The sequence below is a fragment of the Ruditapes philippinarum genome, unplaced genomic scaffold (assembly GCF_026571515.1).
Source record: "Ruditapes philippinarum isolate M1 unplaced genomic scaffold, ASM2657151v2 ctg6540_1_1_1_1, whole genome shotgun sequence".
NCBI classification, from domain to species: Eukaryota; Metazoa; Mollusca; class Bivalvia; order Venerida; family Veneridae; genus Ruditapes; species Ruditapes philippinarum.
Genome location: NW_026856639.1, coordinates 7501 through 19163, shown reverse-complemented (window position 1 = coordinate 19163; position 11663 = coordinate 7501). Strand labels below are relative to the sequence as shown.

The 11663-nt window shown below is 30.9% G+C and overlaps 2 protein-coding genes across 2 annotated transcripts in view; one reads left to right on the top strand and one right to left on the bottom strand.

The window, feature by feature from the left end:
- Positions 1–639: 639 nt before the first annotated feature.
- LOC132747194 (uncharacterized) lies at positions 640–5557 on the bottom strand. The gene is made up of 4 exons (XM_060736525.1): positions 5182–5557; positions 3317–3394; positions 2601–2698; positions 640–1818 (listed from the first exon to the last, which is right to left on the bottom strand). Exons 1-4 carry the CDS (start codon positions 5276–5278, stop codon positions 1537–1539), a joined length of 555 nt encoding a protein of 184 aa, XP_060592508.1. The 5' UTR covers positions 5279–5557; the 3' UTR covers positions 640–1536.
- A 3426-nt stretch (positions 5558–8983) lies between these two features.
- LOC132747193 (hillarin-like) overlaps positions 8984–11663 on the top strand; it is a gene marked incomplete at its 3' end in the record, with an annotated part of 10171 nt that continues 7491 nt past the window's right edge. Inside the window, exons 1-2 of the mRNA XM_060736524.1 lie at positions 8984–9058; positions 11084–11372. Of these exons, the coding sequence (XP_060592507.1) occupies positions 11106–11372 (267 nt within the window). The remainder of the gene's footprint in view (positions 9059–11083; positions 11373–11663) is intronic.

Here is an 11663-nt window from a genome sequence, read left to right as displayed (position 1 = left end):
AGCCGGTTTATGGGCGGTAGTGGTATTTTCAAGCTACCGCCAATGCCCCCTAGCACCGGCTTAAGCAGAATTCAAAATTTAACATGAACTGGTAAAATTTTGAGTTAGGAACATTCGCAAATGTGTCCATAATGCGGTTATCATAGAAGCTTCAGTGTCTATTCAATGAAAAGCAGCGTATGGTCCTCAAAATAAATAATACGTGTGTCCTAAACAATAAAACAATGGGCGTGTCATGCCATGAAAAGCGGCGTATGGTCCCAAAGTAAAAGAAAGTCAAATATCAATAACATTAAGTGTAACATCCTGATTTGATATATCAAGATTTAAGAAATCTGGCTATAATGAAGTTATACCACCAAACCTTTGTACTTTGTTTAGTAAGTGAAACGGGGATATAGATATGGGTCCAAAATGTACCACTTTCTATATCTATAAGTGCATTATATTTTTAATTATATTTTAATTACCAAACAAAACACCACAAAACACCACGTGGCCATTTTGCAATTTACTTATGATATACATATTCCAGCCAAAACACTTTTCACTGGAAACATTGTGTGTTGTTTTCACCAATATATTTATATCATTCCATGATAAATGTTGGTCACAAATCAACAGAACAAGTAAAGTGTGTGAGCGCTTTATGCTTTATTTTCTAATTAAACGTAAACAACATCGCAATACAATTGATACATTAATTTTCCACATGACCAATAAAAGTAGCTAAAGATACAAACCATACCTCCTACTTATGCTACTAAATGTAAGAAATATCTACCAATATCCTGTTATAACACTAGTAAAACCTTAAAAGATATTTATTTATTATTTACATGAACAACGAAATATGAAAATCGTGGCTACCGCCACCCATGCAATATTTATTTTCATTACACTCAATGCAAATACATTCAATATCTTTAGAAAAACCTTGAATATCCTCTATATCTTAAACATGTCAATAAATGATATTGACTAAAACACATCAAAGTTGGAGTTAACGATGATAAATTGCTATTTAGGCAGATACTTTCCTGGATTCCTTCTGTCACCCTGTATAATATCTGGACAAAATGTTATCCCTCGCAAGCATTAATCACAACAAAATTACATGAAAATTGTAGCCTCTGTTTGATTGCGTCTGTACATGAGGGATAATGAAAAAGTGCAACATACACACGCCCCCTATGAATTCACTTATATTTTCAACATAGAAATGTTCGAAAAATGAACTTATATAGAAGAGACTTCAAATACATTCTTCAAATTCCATGATGATCGCTGGGATACTGTTCCTTGCAGACGCTTCTTTAGAATGCGTACATTCTTAAACAAACTTATCTGAGGTTGAGTTTTAACTTGTTATCACACGCTATTCTATTAAACAAGTGTTCTACAATAATTTCGTATTTGCTCTTCAACAAATGGTTAGTTTCTTACCAGTCCCATAAAATAAAAACCTTAGTTTAAAAGAAACATCAAATTCTATGAAAGCAATTCTTAAGAAAAAACATTAATGGTTTTGTCATTTCAATTAAATTTCAAAATTGCTTTCATCTTGTCACTAAGACTTTCCGATCTTTGTCTTTTTGTATATTTGGAATTGCTGCCATCAGGGACTGAGCTGTCAATGTATTTATAAATTAGCACTGGTATATCCGACTCGAAAGCGACAAAGTTGGTTGTAGAGCCCATATCAGATTTGCCATGTTTGCGACCGCCGACGATGATCAGGTCAACATTTTGTTGTTTGGCTGATTTCAACACTGATTCGCCGAGTGGTTCGTAAAGAAGTTGTAACATGTGTTTTACCTAAAACAGAAATCATGCAAATATTAAAATGTTAAAAATCATAAATTTAAAGTTAAAGTAAAGTTTTCAAAGTCTTTCAAAACTTCTTTTGAAAATAAAGCTCACGTTTTCATGTTACAAAAGATTTGCCAAATGGTTCGCAAAATTTTATATATCGACCTTCAAATAATAATAATAATAATAATAAATAATAATAATAATAATAATAATAATAATAATAATAATGATGATGATGATGATGATGATGATGATGATGATGATGATGATGATGATGATGATGATGATGATGATGAAAATGAAGTACATTCGTGTACATCTTACATGTATCACTGTTTTAGAACTTAAAGATTAAAATTGTGAAAAGGACAACAAAATTAAGTCAACGTAATTGATATAGTCGAAAAAGAAAAAGGAATGTAAACATCTAAAATCAAATCGTATTAAAAAAATTATTAGAACATTTTCTAACAAACGCTGACCAGAGTGTCAAATGTTTTGGCATATATGTCCATTCCATATGTTTGTTACTTTTTTGCAGTAATAAAATTATATCTCTAAAAAGAAATACACTACAGTATACATGTATAATATTATTGTACATCGATGTTCTATTGAGTGTGTATATGTTTGTTTTAATTTTCAAGTATTGCATTCTTGAAACGTTTTTTTAACAACCATCGCCATATTTCAACTTTCTCCTTCAATCATGATTACATATGTGTTAAATGTCAATATAAAAATGTATATATATATATTCGGACATTAAGATTCGGATGCCTTACTCTATGTCTGTTTGCAATTTCATCAATAGATCTGAAAACCTTCCTTGTTTGATACTCAGGACTTTCTAGGGCGGAGTCATCCTCTGCCTTGGATGGTTCTATGTAGAACATGAAAAGAAAACAAAGAAACAAAATCATGAATGTTTGTTAGTAAAAACCATTTTACAGGAGTACTATATGGTACTCGATGAATGATCAATTTTGCTTATATCTCAAGAAAAGTAAATGTATGACAAATATGTTTATGTAAATGTTAAAGTCTAGAAACGAGGATTTAACTCAAATGTGATGATAATGAAATTTAACAGGTGAAAATTCAAGACTCAGTTTGATATGAAAATCTAGAAATGAACAGATAACCCAAATGCGATGACAACGAACTTTAATTGGTGAAAATCGGTTTGATTTAGTCTGTTCAGGAGAGATAATGAACAACGAACATCTCACACGCCCCCTAGCACCGGCCATAGCAGTATTCAATCTTCAACACAACAAAGTATTTGAATCCATTATCCCGAAGGACTACGAAAATAAAAAGTCCAATATTTCATGATATTTGGACACTGCAGAAAAGTTTGAGGAAACATTTTGCAGCTGCCAATAATAGAATTATTAAATTCCATATCCAAAATAAGAACATAAATGTAAAAAATACGTCATTTAATATTTACCAAAATAACCTCAGGCGTCCAAAGACAATATGTACAAAAACTTACTGGTTAAGTAATGTTGATGATCCGCGCTGTAAGCAATAACAACTGTATCAGGTTCTTTGTGTAATTGTTCCACATACCCTATAAGTAATATAAAATAAAGGATATAAAATAGCACTATTGACGTCTGTAATTATTGTTAATTATTCTTTTGTCCATTTCTATGTTATTCTGAAATGTAATAAGGTGCATCTAAAGTTTTCCTCCATCAATTTATCTTGAAGGTCACCATATGACCGGTGCAGTGACGGTGAGGCTTGAACTGAACTGTATTTACTTTTAATGTTGTTGTTGTTGTTTGTGTTGTGTTGTTGTTTTTTTATTTGGTGTTTTTTTTGTTTGATTGTCTGGGTTTTGTTGTTGTTGTTTTTTTGTTTTGTTTTTTTTTGTTTTTTTTTTTGGGGGGGGGGTGTTCTTGTTGTTGTTTTTTTGTTGTTGTTGTTGTTGTTTTGTTTTTCATCATTTTTTTCCTATGCTCTTTTGTTCTTAAACGTTGTGTTGATACATTTGTTATTCAATAAATAGTTCAGTAGTTATTTTGAAATTGTATGATATATGGCGTTTTAAGAGTTTAATAAAACTTTATGTACGCTTGTAATATTATCCGCATATTTCCGTTACTATGTACATAAAAGATATCCGAGTTATGACATACAAACCGTGCGATATGAAGCGGTTAGAAAAAAAATAAAACCAAAATAAAAATGAGAAAACTATTTTTTAATGTTATTGCCTTTATGGTGTGTAAAGGTTTGTTAAACAGCTCAAGTGGTTAGATATAAATGTATATATGTTAACTTTAATGTCACATATTTTCGATGAAAATATAACATGTATTTATAAAAGTATCCTAACTTCCATTGATATGTTTTTGTTGCTGTTTTTCTTTCTTTTTTTTCTTTCTTTTTTTCATAGGGACACTTATAAATATTAGAAGTTTTCAAAATGGAAATTAAATATATCTACAGCAAAATTAACAATGATTGAAGAGAAAAATCTTACAACGAAAAGCAACGGTCGCTTTATTTATAGATATAAAATTGTTACATCTAATGTAGGGTCGTGACATACGACGTCAAAAACAACAGCATATTATTTCATAGACATGCATGACCTATATACAGGACAACATGACTGGCATTGACATTTTAACAATATACATGTACTTGTAAATTTATTAACATGACATTAAACTAATGAATATTCATGATAGACCTATGAATATTTATTACATAGAAAAGAACTTTGACATTTGTACGCTTTCATAATATTATCATGAATAGGTCAGTAAGCGAAAAATAAAGTGATTTTTCTACGTCTTTTAAAGATCCATACAAAAAACTAACGTCTCTCTACCAAGATCAACAAAAAATACAGAATACGGAAAATGACGAAGATTGCCGAACATGTGCGAGCAATGTACATTGTATTACTATGACACACATTGCGGACACACTCGGACATTATCGTTTGTTAATTATTTTAATATTCGAGTACGCATTTAAATACAAAAAAGGTTTAAGGTTTACTTTACAAAAACGTCGAAGTAAAGACTGCTTATATTTATCATGTTATTTAGACTTTGATATTGACACAAGCTCTACATAGTTCAAGGTTATAGATCTAGTTCAATGTTGTATAACTCCAAGATATTTTTATATTCAAAAATTGAATCGTTCTGGTTAAATTATAAAACTTAAAATGTCAAACACAAAGGCTAATATCGCCGTTGAATGTTGACAGTTGAAAATTGAATAAATTTCCATATACAATCGCCGTATACATATCTTTTTTTCTAAATCATTCCGTGTATCATTTACTGAATAAATAAGTAAAATTAAAAACAGTAAATATCAGATAGTACATACATTCAAAAGCCTCGACTGAATACTTGCTTCCGTCTATTGCAAGTAAAACTTTTTTCCCTTTTTTCATTGTAGGTAAATCGCTTTCGTCCTCGTCCATGATTTTTTATAATCCCTTTCAAAGTTTCGTCCTTTTTGAAATGCACATAATTTATGATTCAATGTTGAACCGAAATAGATGTCTTAATTAGCATACGTATGACAGTTTAACACAGTATGTTAATTAGAGTACAGTCATGTAAAATGAGCCGACCAGTTCCTGTTATATAAGATATATGTCCCCAACTTGTCAGCCAGTGCAATAAAACACCATGTAAATGCAGTATTTAGAATATATGTCTGCTTTTACAATTTGTGATATCCTTTATTTACATGTACATCAAAACAAGACCGGTAAAGGTAAATAAACGCGATGTACATAAATACGCGACAGTTTACTTTATCCGAGTTATGTCGAATATCGCCGAATGTTCTTATCTTTTCAAAAAGTGAAATACATTTGTATCAAAACAAATTCTGCATGTTTTTCAGTAGGATTCAAAGATTTAGTGTTGTTGTTGTTTTTGTTTTTGTTTATTTGTTGTTGTTGTTTTTTATTGTTTGTTGTTGTTGTTGTTGTATTTTCATTTATTTTATTTTATTTTTTTTAATTTTCCTTTTCACTTATCAGCTTGTTAATAATTTTGTCAATTTAGCATCTTTCTATGTTTTATTTTGTTTTTATTCAAATAATTTATACTTTTTTTAGAACGATCGCTACAAAAGGGTTGTAGATATTTCGCGAACTCCTTTTTTAATGATAATCATTTCAAGTGTTCAATTCTTTAATTAACTCAAATATCAATTTTTAATTTAGTTCCGAGTATATTCTTTATTATCCCTTCAATATTTGGCCTTTTTAAAGACACAATAAGCCCCAGATATGACTTTAATTTTACTTCTTTATAATGAGTTTTAAAACATTTAAATAATGGGTATACGGTTTGTAAGATACCTGTTTCCTGAAGAAAATAGCAATAAATGTGAAGTTTTTGGTCATAAATGTAGCAAAATATAACCAAAGTCGTATTTTGACTTCCAAACAAAATACATAATCACTATAACAGTACTAATTGCCAAAATTTAAGAAACAATAAAAGAAAAAATAGACCAATGAGTACCTTTTTTGGAAATTATAAAAGTGCACTTTAGAAATAATTTTAAAGCATTTCTAGGGCAAAAAAATGGTCTTTAAGTGCTCCAGTTGATTTTATATGCAAGATATTCAAATTTTACAGTTTAAGATATTTAGACATCAACGTTAACAGAGCTTGTTTAACATTGATTTTGAGCCAGTAAGATGATACGATTGTATAGCTCAAGGACATGTAGACGTTTGTTTGATATTCATAAGATACAAATACTGGCAAACATGCCAAATGATCATGATCAAATTAATATGCATGTATATAACTATCTGGTTGTACTTGAGTGCAAATACTTGGGTGTATTTCCTGGGTGTAATAACCTTGGTGTATTTACCCCGATGTGTTTACCTGGGTATAATTACCTTGGTGTACCTTGCCGATTATTCAAACTCATCCGAAGACTGACGACAAGAGTCGAAAAGTTGCAAATGCTACTAACAAGCCAAGATTTCCTGTTTCGAAAATACAGTAAACGTTTTACACAAACGCGCACGCGCACACACATACACATGTTAGCTGAACTGTGCTCTGGTGAATTCAATTTGGCTCGCTGCCGTGATTCAGATGATTTATTTAACACCCACATTTAAATATTACCTGGTTTGTTTTGAAATGACGACATCCATAATGTCACAAGTGAATTTTCTAATGTAGTTAGTTTACAATGTATATTTTATCTGTTTCCTTAATTTCATTTTAAAAAAAGTGTGTTTCTTTGACAACGCCCACAATCAGTGACAATTTTCTGTATAGTCACACAATGGTATAACATTTTATATGAAAGACCATCGTCCTCATATATCGTCATACATATATATTAATTAATTTATGAAAGTCTACCATACTTTAACATAGCATTTTGATAAACAATTTACCACATGTGACTTCTTCTCAATCATTATGACACTTGGCTACATTATCGTTATTAAATTCATAATTGTTATTACCTAATATAGAAAACTGCAGACAAGTCTATCACGCTAATATAATATCATAGTATCAGCCTGGTCAGTGGTAATCTTCCTGCGACATTTCACAGTCTATGTTCTGAAAATAAGTAGGCGGTATTCTCATACATATTTCAAATACAACGTAAATGAATGGCTAGTTCAATAATAAAGAGCGGCAAAATCAAGGTGTAAGAGCCGCAAGGTCAAGGTTCAAGACCGGTATGATCAAGGTGAAAGAGCGGTAAGGTCAAGGTGAAAGACCGGTATGATCAAGGTGAAAGAGCGGCAAGGTGAAGGTGAAAGACCGGTATGATCAAGATGTAAGAGTGGAGAGGTCAAGGTGAAAGAGCGGTATGATCAAGATGAAAGAGCGGCAAGGTCAGAGTGAAAGTCCTGCAAGGTCAAGGTGAAAGAACTCCAAGGTCAAGGTGAATGAACAGCAAAAGTCAGAAAGTTATCAAAACGCAAGTACAACATTCTAAGACTTGCAGTTACACAAAAATTCAATTTGAATAATTTTGTGTGCTCGTTCCATTTCTTTCCCTATATTTTGTAAAGATCACTCTGTAATGATTGTCTCGAGTCCTTATGTATTAGTAAAAGAAATAAAATCCGAGTAATTCAAGTAGCCCATATCACTAATGGAAAAGTAAGCAAAACACTTTATGGCAATAAAAAAACTAATTGCTTAAGGACACAATACACAAATTACTTTTTTCTACAATGAAACTACACCTTTAATTTTCATTTCTCTTAAAAACAAAGAAATAAATCAACATTTGACTGTGGTTTTATCTAAAAACAAAAACCTATTTTCGCGTTCCTGGGAAATGTTCGCTAAATGTGTTTTTCTCAATTTGATAGAATACTTTCACATAGATTTTAGAAGAAGAATAGATGTACTGTCTAGGAAAGGGAAAGGAAACTGTTTGATTTATGAGGCCGTCCAACCTGCTCCACATGCTACTTTGGAGTAATAGCTACTTTATACATCTACAATAATTTAGTAATGAGACCAAGATACATTTGTAAAAGATGTTTTCTTTTTTTTTTTCTACAATAAAAATACATGATGTTGCAGAAAGTGGGTTTCCTCTGTGTGTTCTTTTTTCTGAAACAACTTAATTCTCCATTTGTATATATTTACTAGAGTTATTTCATCGACATCTTTAATGTACTCTCCAGGAACGATGCTTGGGAAACTACCCGCCTATATGACTGAAATACTGTTGGTAAAAGGCGTAAAATGAAACAAACAAACAAATGCGGCCTCGAGTTTCTGCATAATGTAAGTATACGAGAAAAAGATACATTAACCCTTCATCTTGAATGAAGAGTGTTATATTACGTACCCTTAAGGATGTAGAACACTCGCATTTTTGCCCGATTCAGGTCTGTTTTTGTTGTTGTTGTTGGTTTTTTTTGTTGTTGTTGTTTGTTGATGTTGTTGTTGTTGTTGTTGTTGCCCAAACGATTTTAATGAGATAGTACGGAGAGTACCTATATATATAGGAATGTAATTAAACATAATTGAATAAGCATGCGCATTTAAATGTTTCTATTATAAATTGTAAGATTGAATTAAATTCGAACTGATAATTATATTGTAACTTTTGTTTCTTTTAAAGAATGTTGTCTTGTGACGTCAAGACAACGTAAATGACGTCGTATTTGACGTCATTCGTCTTTCAAAATGGCCGCGCTGTAGGAATTTCACGTTTTTTCCAAGATTTTCGAAGACAGGTCAGCATTAACATAGAATTTTATTCTGAGAAGTTAAGTTAACTTTGAATTCAAATTATCAAATGAAAATGTACATGATATATGCCTAGCCTATGTTCAAAACGAGCATACTTCAGTTAAAAGCAAGTTAAATTTTGATGTTGCACATCAAAGACAAATACGCCGCCAAATGATATGAACATCACGGGTAATTCACAATTGTACGGAAGCGTATTAGGGCCTACAGTTTGTCTCAATAATTTTACTTTGATCTTTCATTGAACAGAAAATCAATTTTTATGCATTAAATGCTCTTTGTCAATAAAGTTTTGATATCTAATTTGTGAAAGTATACCTATGATAAATTCACATAATGCATGTCTGAAATGCGAATGTTTGTCTGTCAACTAAGATTGAACTCTGTCGACAAATGAATTGATAACAAGTAAAAAAAATGATGATATTTTAAATGATGGTATATAGAGCACGTAGCCTTTTGTCAACATTACCTTTTAGTTGATCTAATATCAATATAACAAAATGATATGTATCTAGAAATTCAGTAGTCTATAGTGAATATTCTACATGTTGAGCGTAGACCGTCTCAATTTTTACTTTGATCTTTATAAAATCATTTAATGATTTATCAAGTTTTTCGAATAGATTTTGATCATTGTAATTTCGTCCCAGTTGGACACGGGGAGCATAAATCACTTCTAAAATGGGCATGTTATTGACTTTGAGTTGTGTAATGTGAAGGAGAAGAACGCTTTAGTAAACATATGTGAAATAAGTACATTATGTCAGTCCTTCATTTATCAAATATTTTATGTCAAAACACGTTGTTTAAGTTATGACACCATTAATAAGGAGGCAATACAGACGTGATACTTTAATGGCCTTATATAAAAGATATGTGTACAGTAAATAAAAACAAAACTAGCTTGCTATTGTTCCCATCGTTGTTTTTATTATGAAAGTTTATGTAAGAAAATATATACTTATAAATGAAATATTGAGCAATATTGATGAATAATTCACGTATTTTCATTTTCCGTATTTTCACTGTATAAAATTTATTGTTCACTGCAGTGAAACATATTGTCCGTATTTTCAAGGGTATCTTTCCGGACTATTCTCAATACACAAATTTTAAGGGAAAGTATTTCAAATTGTTGTGTCAATAAAGAAAAAAATGTATACTGTATGAAAAACCCAGATAATTCAAGATTTTTTTCTATAGATTTATTTTCATCTTGTGATATGAAAATTATCATAATTATTTCACTCGTGGCTTTTTTCACTCATGAAGAATATATTTTCATACTACTCGATGAAAATAAATCTTGTATTCATTAGTATAGAAAAAAACTCAAATATCATCCTCTCTTTATGTGTAAACAGGTTAAAAATGTTTATAGGTTATTTTAAAATTGTTTTGTTTTATCGCCATTTCTCTACAGTATATAAATGTGAACACTTAAGTTCAGTTCGTTTATTTCAATTAACTTTGAATGAAAATATTTTCCAGTCTGCGCGTAAAGTACGTTTTATATGGGTTACAAATGATTGATCAAATGGTCATTTCAATTCATTGTGTTAGTTACCTGATTTTCTGGTCCATCAATTACAAGAAAACATTTGTAAACACGGTGTTGTCTCACGCAATGATGTCATTAAAAATTCATATCTATTATTGATCCAGAAACAATGATGTTGATGCGAATGTCCTTAGATGTCAGATAGTTTTGTGAGATCCGGGTACTTAGCACCGTTGAATATTTAAACAACACATTCTAAGGAATAAGGAATCGCCTAAATAAAAGGACGATTAAAGCTTATTGTTTAATTGTTGAAGATATTTTAATCTTTTAACAAGGCATACAAGATATGCTTTGAGCGGGCCATTTAGGTGTAGATCTATGGTATGTAAAATATCTTATGGTAGTAATATTTTGAAAAGGACTAGAAAATATATTTAAAGTAAGAGTCGATTAGACGGCGCATATAACAAAGAAAAATGGAAAACGTTTCGGATTTATTTAGTCTTACAGAAAAATAAAGTAGAATGGGAAGCGGAAGTTCAAAAAAGTCGTCTGCTGCGAAAGCGGACGCTGATGGTGATGCAAATAAAAAGAAGAAAAGCATAAGACGGAAGTCGAATGATGGAAGTTATGACGACAATGTTACAAATACACGACAACCACCAAAAGGAATCCGGAAGCACGTGGCATCAGACAGGCGGAAATCAGACGAGGTGACCAGACAGCTTGTGGTGCTCGAATCAGAGAATCTAGCGCTGGCTGGTGACTGGGAATTAGAGAAAGGCGTTGACGTGAGTTTTGTAGAGTTAATTTTGTATACTATCTTAATCATATTAAAGAACTGAACAAAATGTATAATAGTGAATTGCCTTTAATTTATGAATGTTTAAATCATAATTTACTCAAGTAACAGTAATAGTTAAATAGTTATCGTTATTTTTTTTCTTTCTTTCTATCTTCTTTCTTTCTTTCTTTCTTTTTTTTCTTACTTAGATATGACATACATGTATAAATCGTACTTTATTTAGTAATACCATGCAATCATGGAAATTAGACCACGTTACTAGTTATATGTTTTCAAT

Excerpts from the sequence above, each read along its gene's own strand:
- LOC132747194 (XM_060736525.1), bottom strand. The coding sequence starts at position 5,278 with ATGGACGAGGACGAAAGCGATTTACCTACAATGAAAAAAGGGAAAAAA. Across the intron at positions 2,699-3,316 it reads TCATCAACATTACTTAACCA|AACCATCCAAGGCAGAGGAT; the intron begins GTAAGTTTTTGT and ends TGTTCTACATAG. Across the intron at positions 1,819-2,600 it reads AAATTGCAAACAGACATAGA|GTAAAACACATGTTACAACT; the intron begins GTAAGGCATCCG and ends TTTCTGTTTTAG.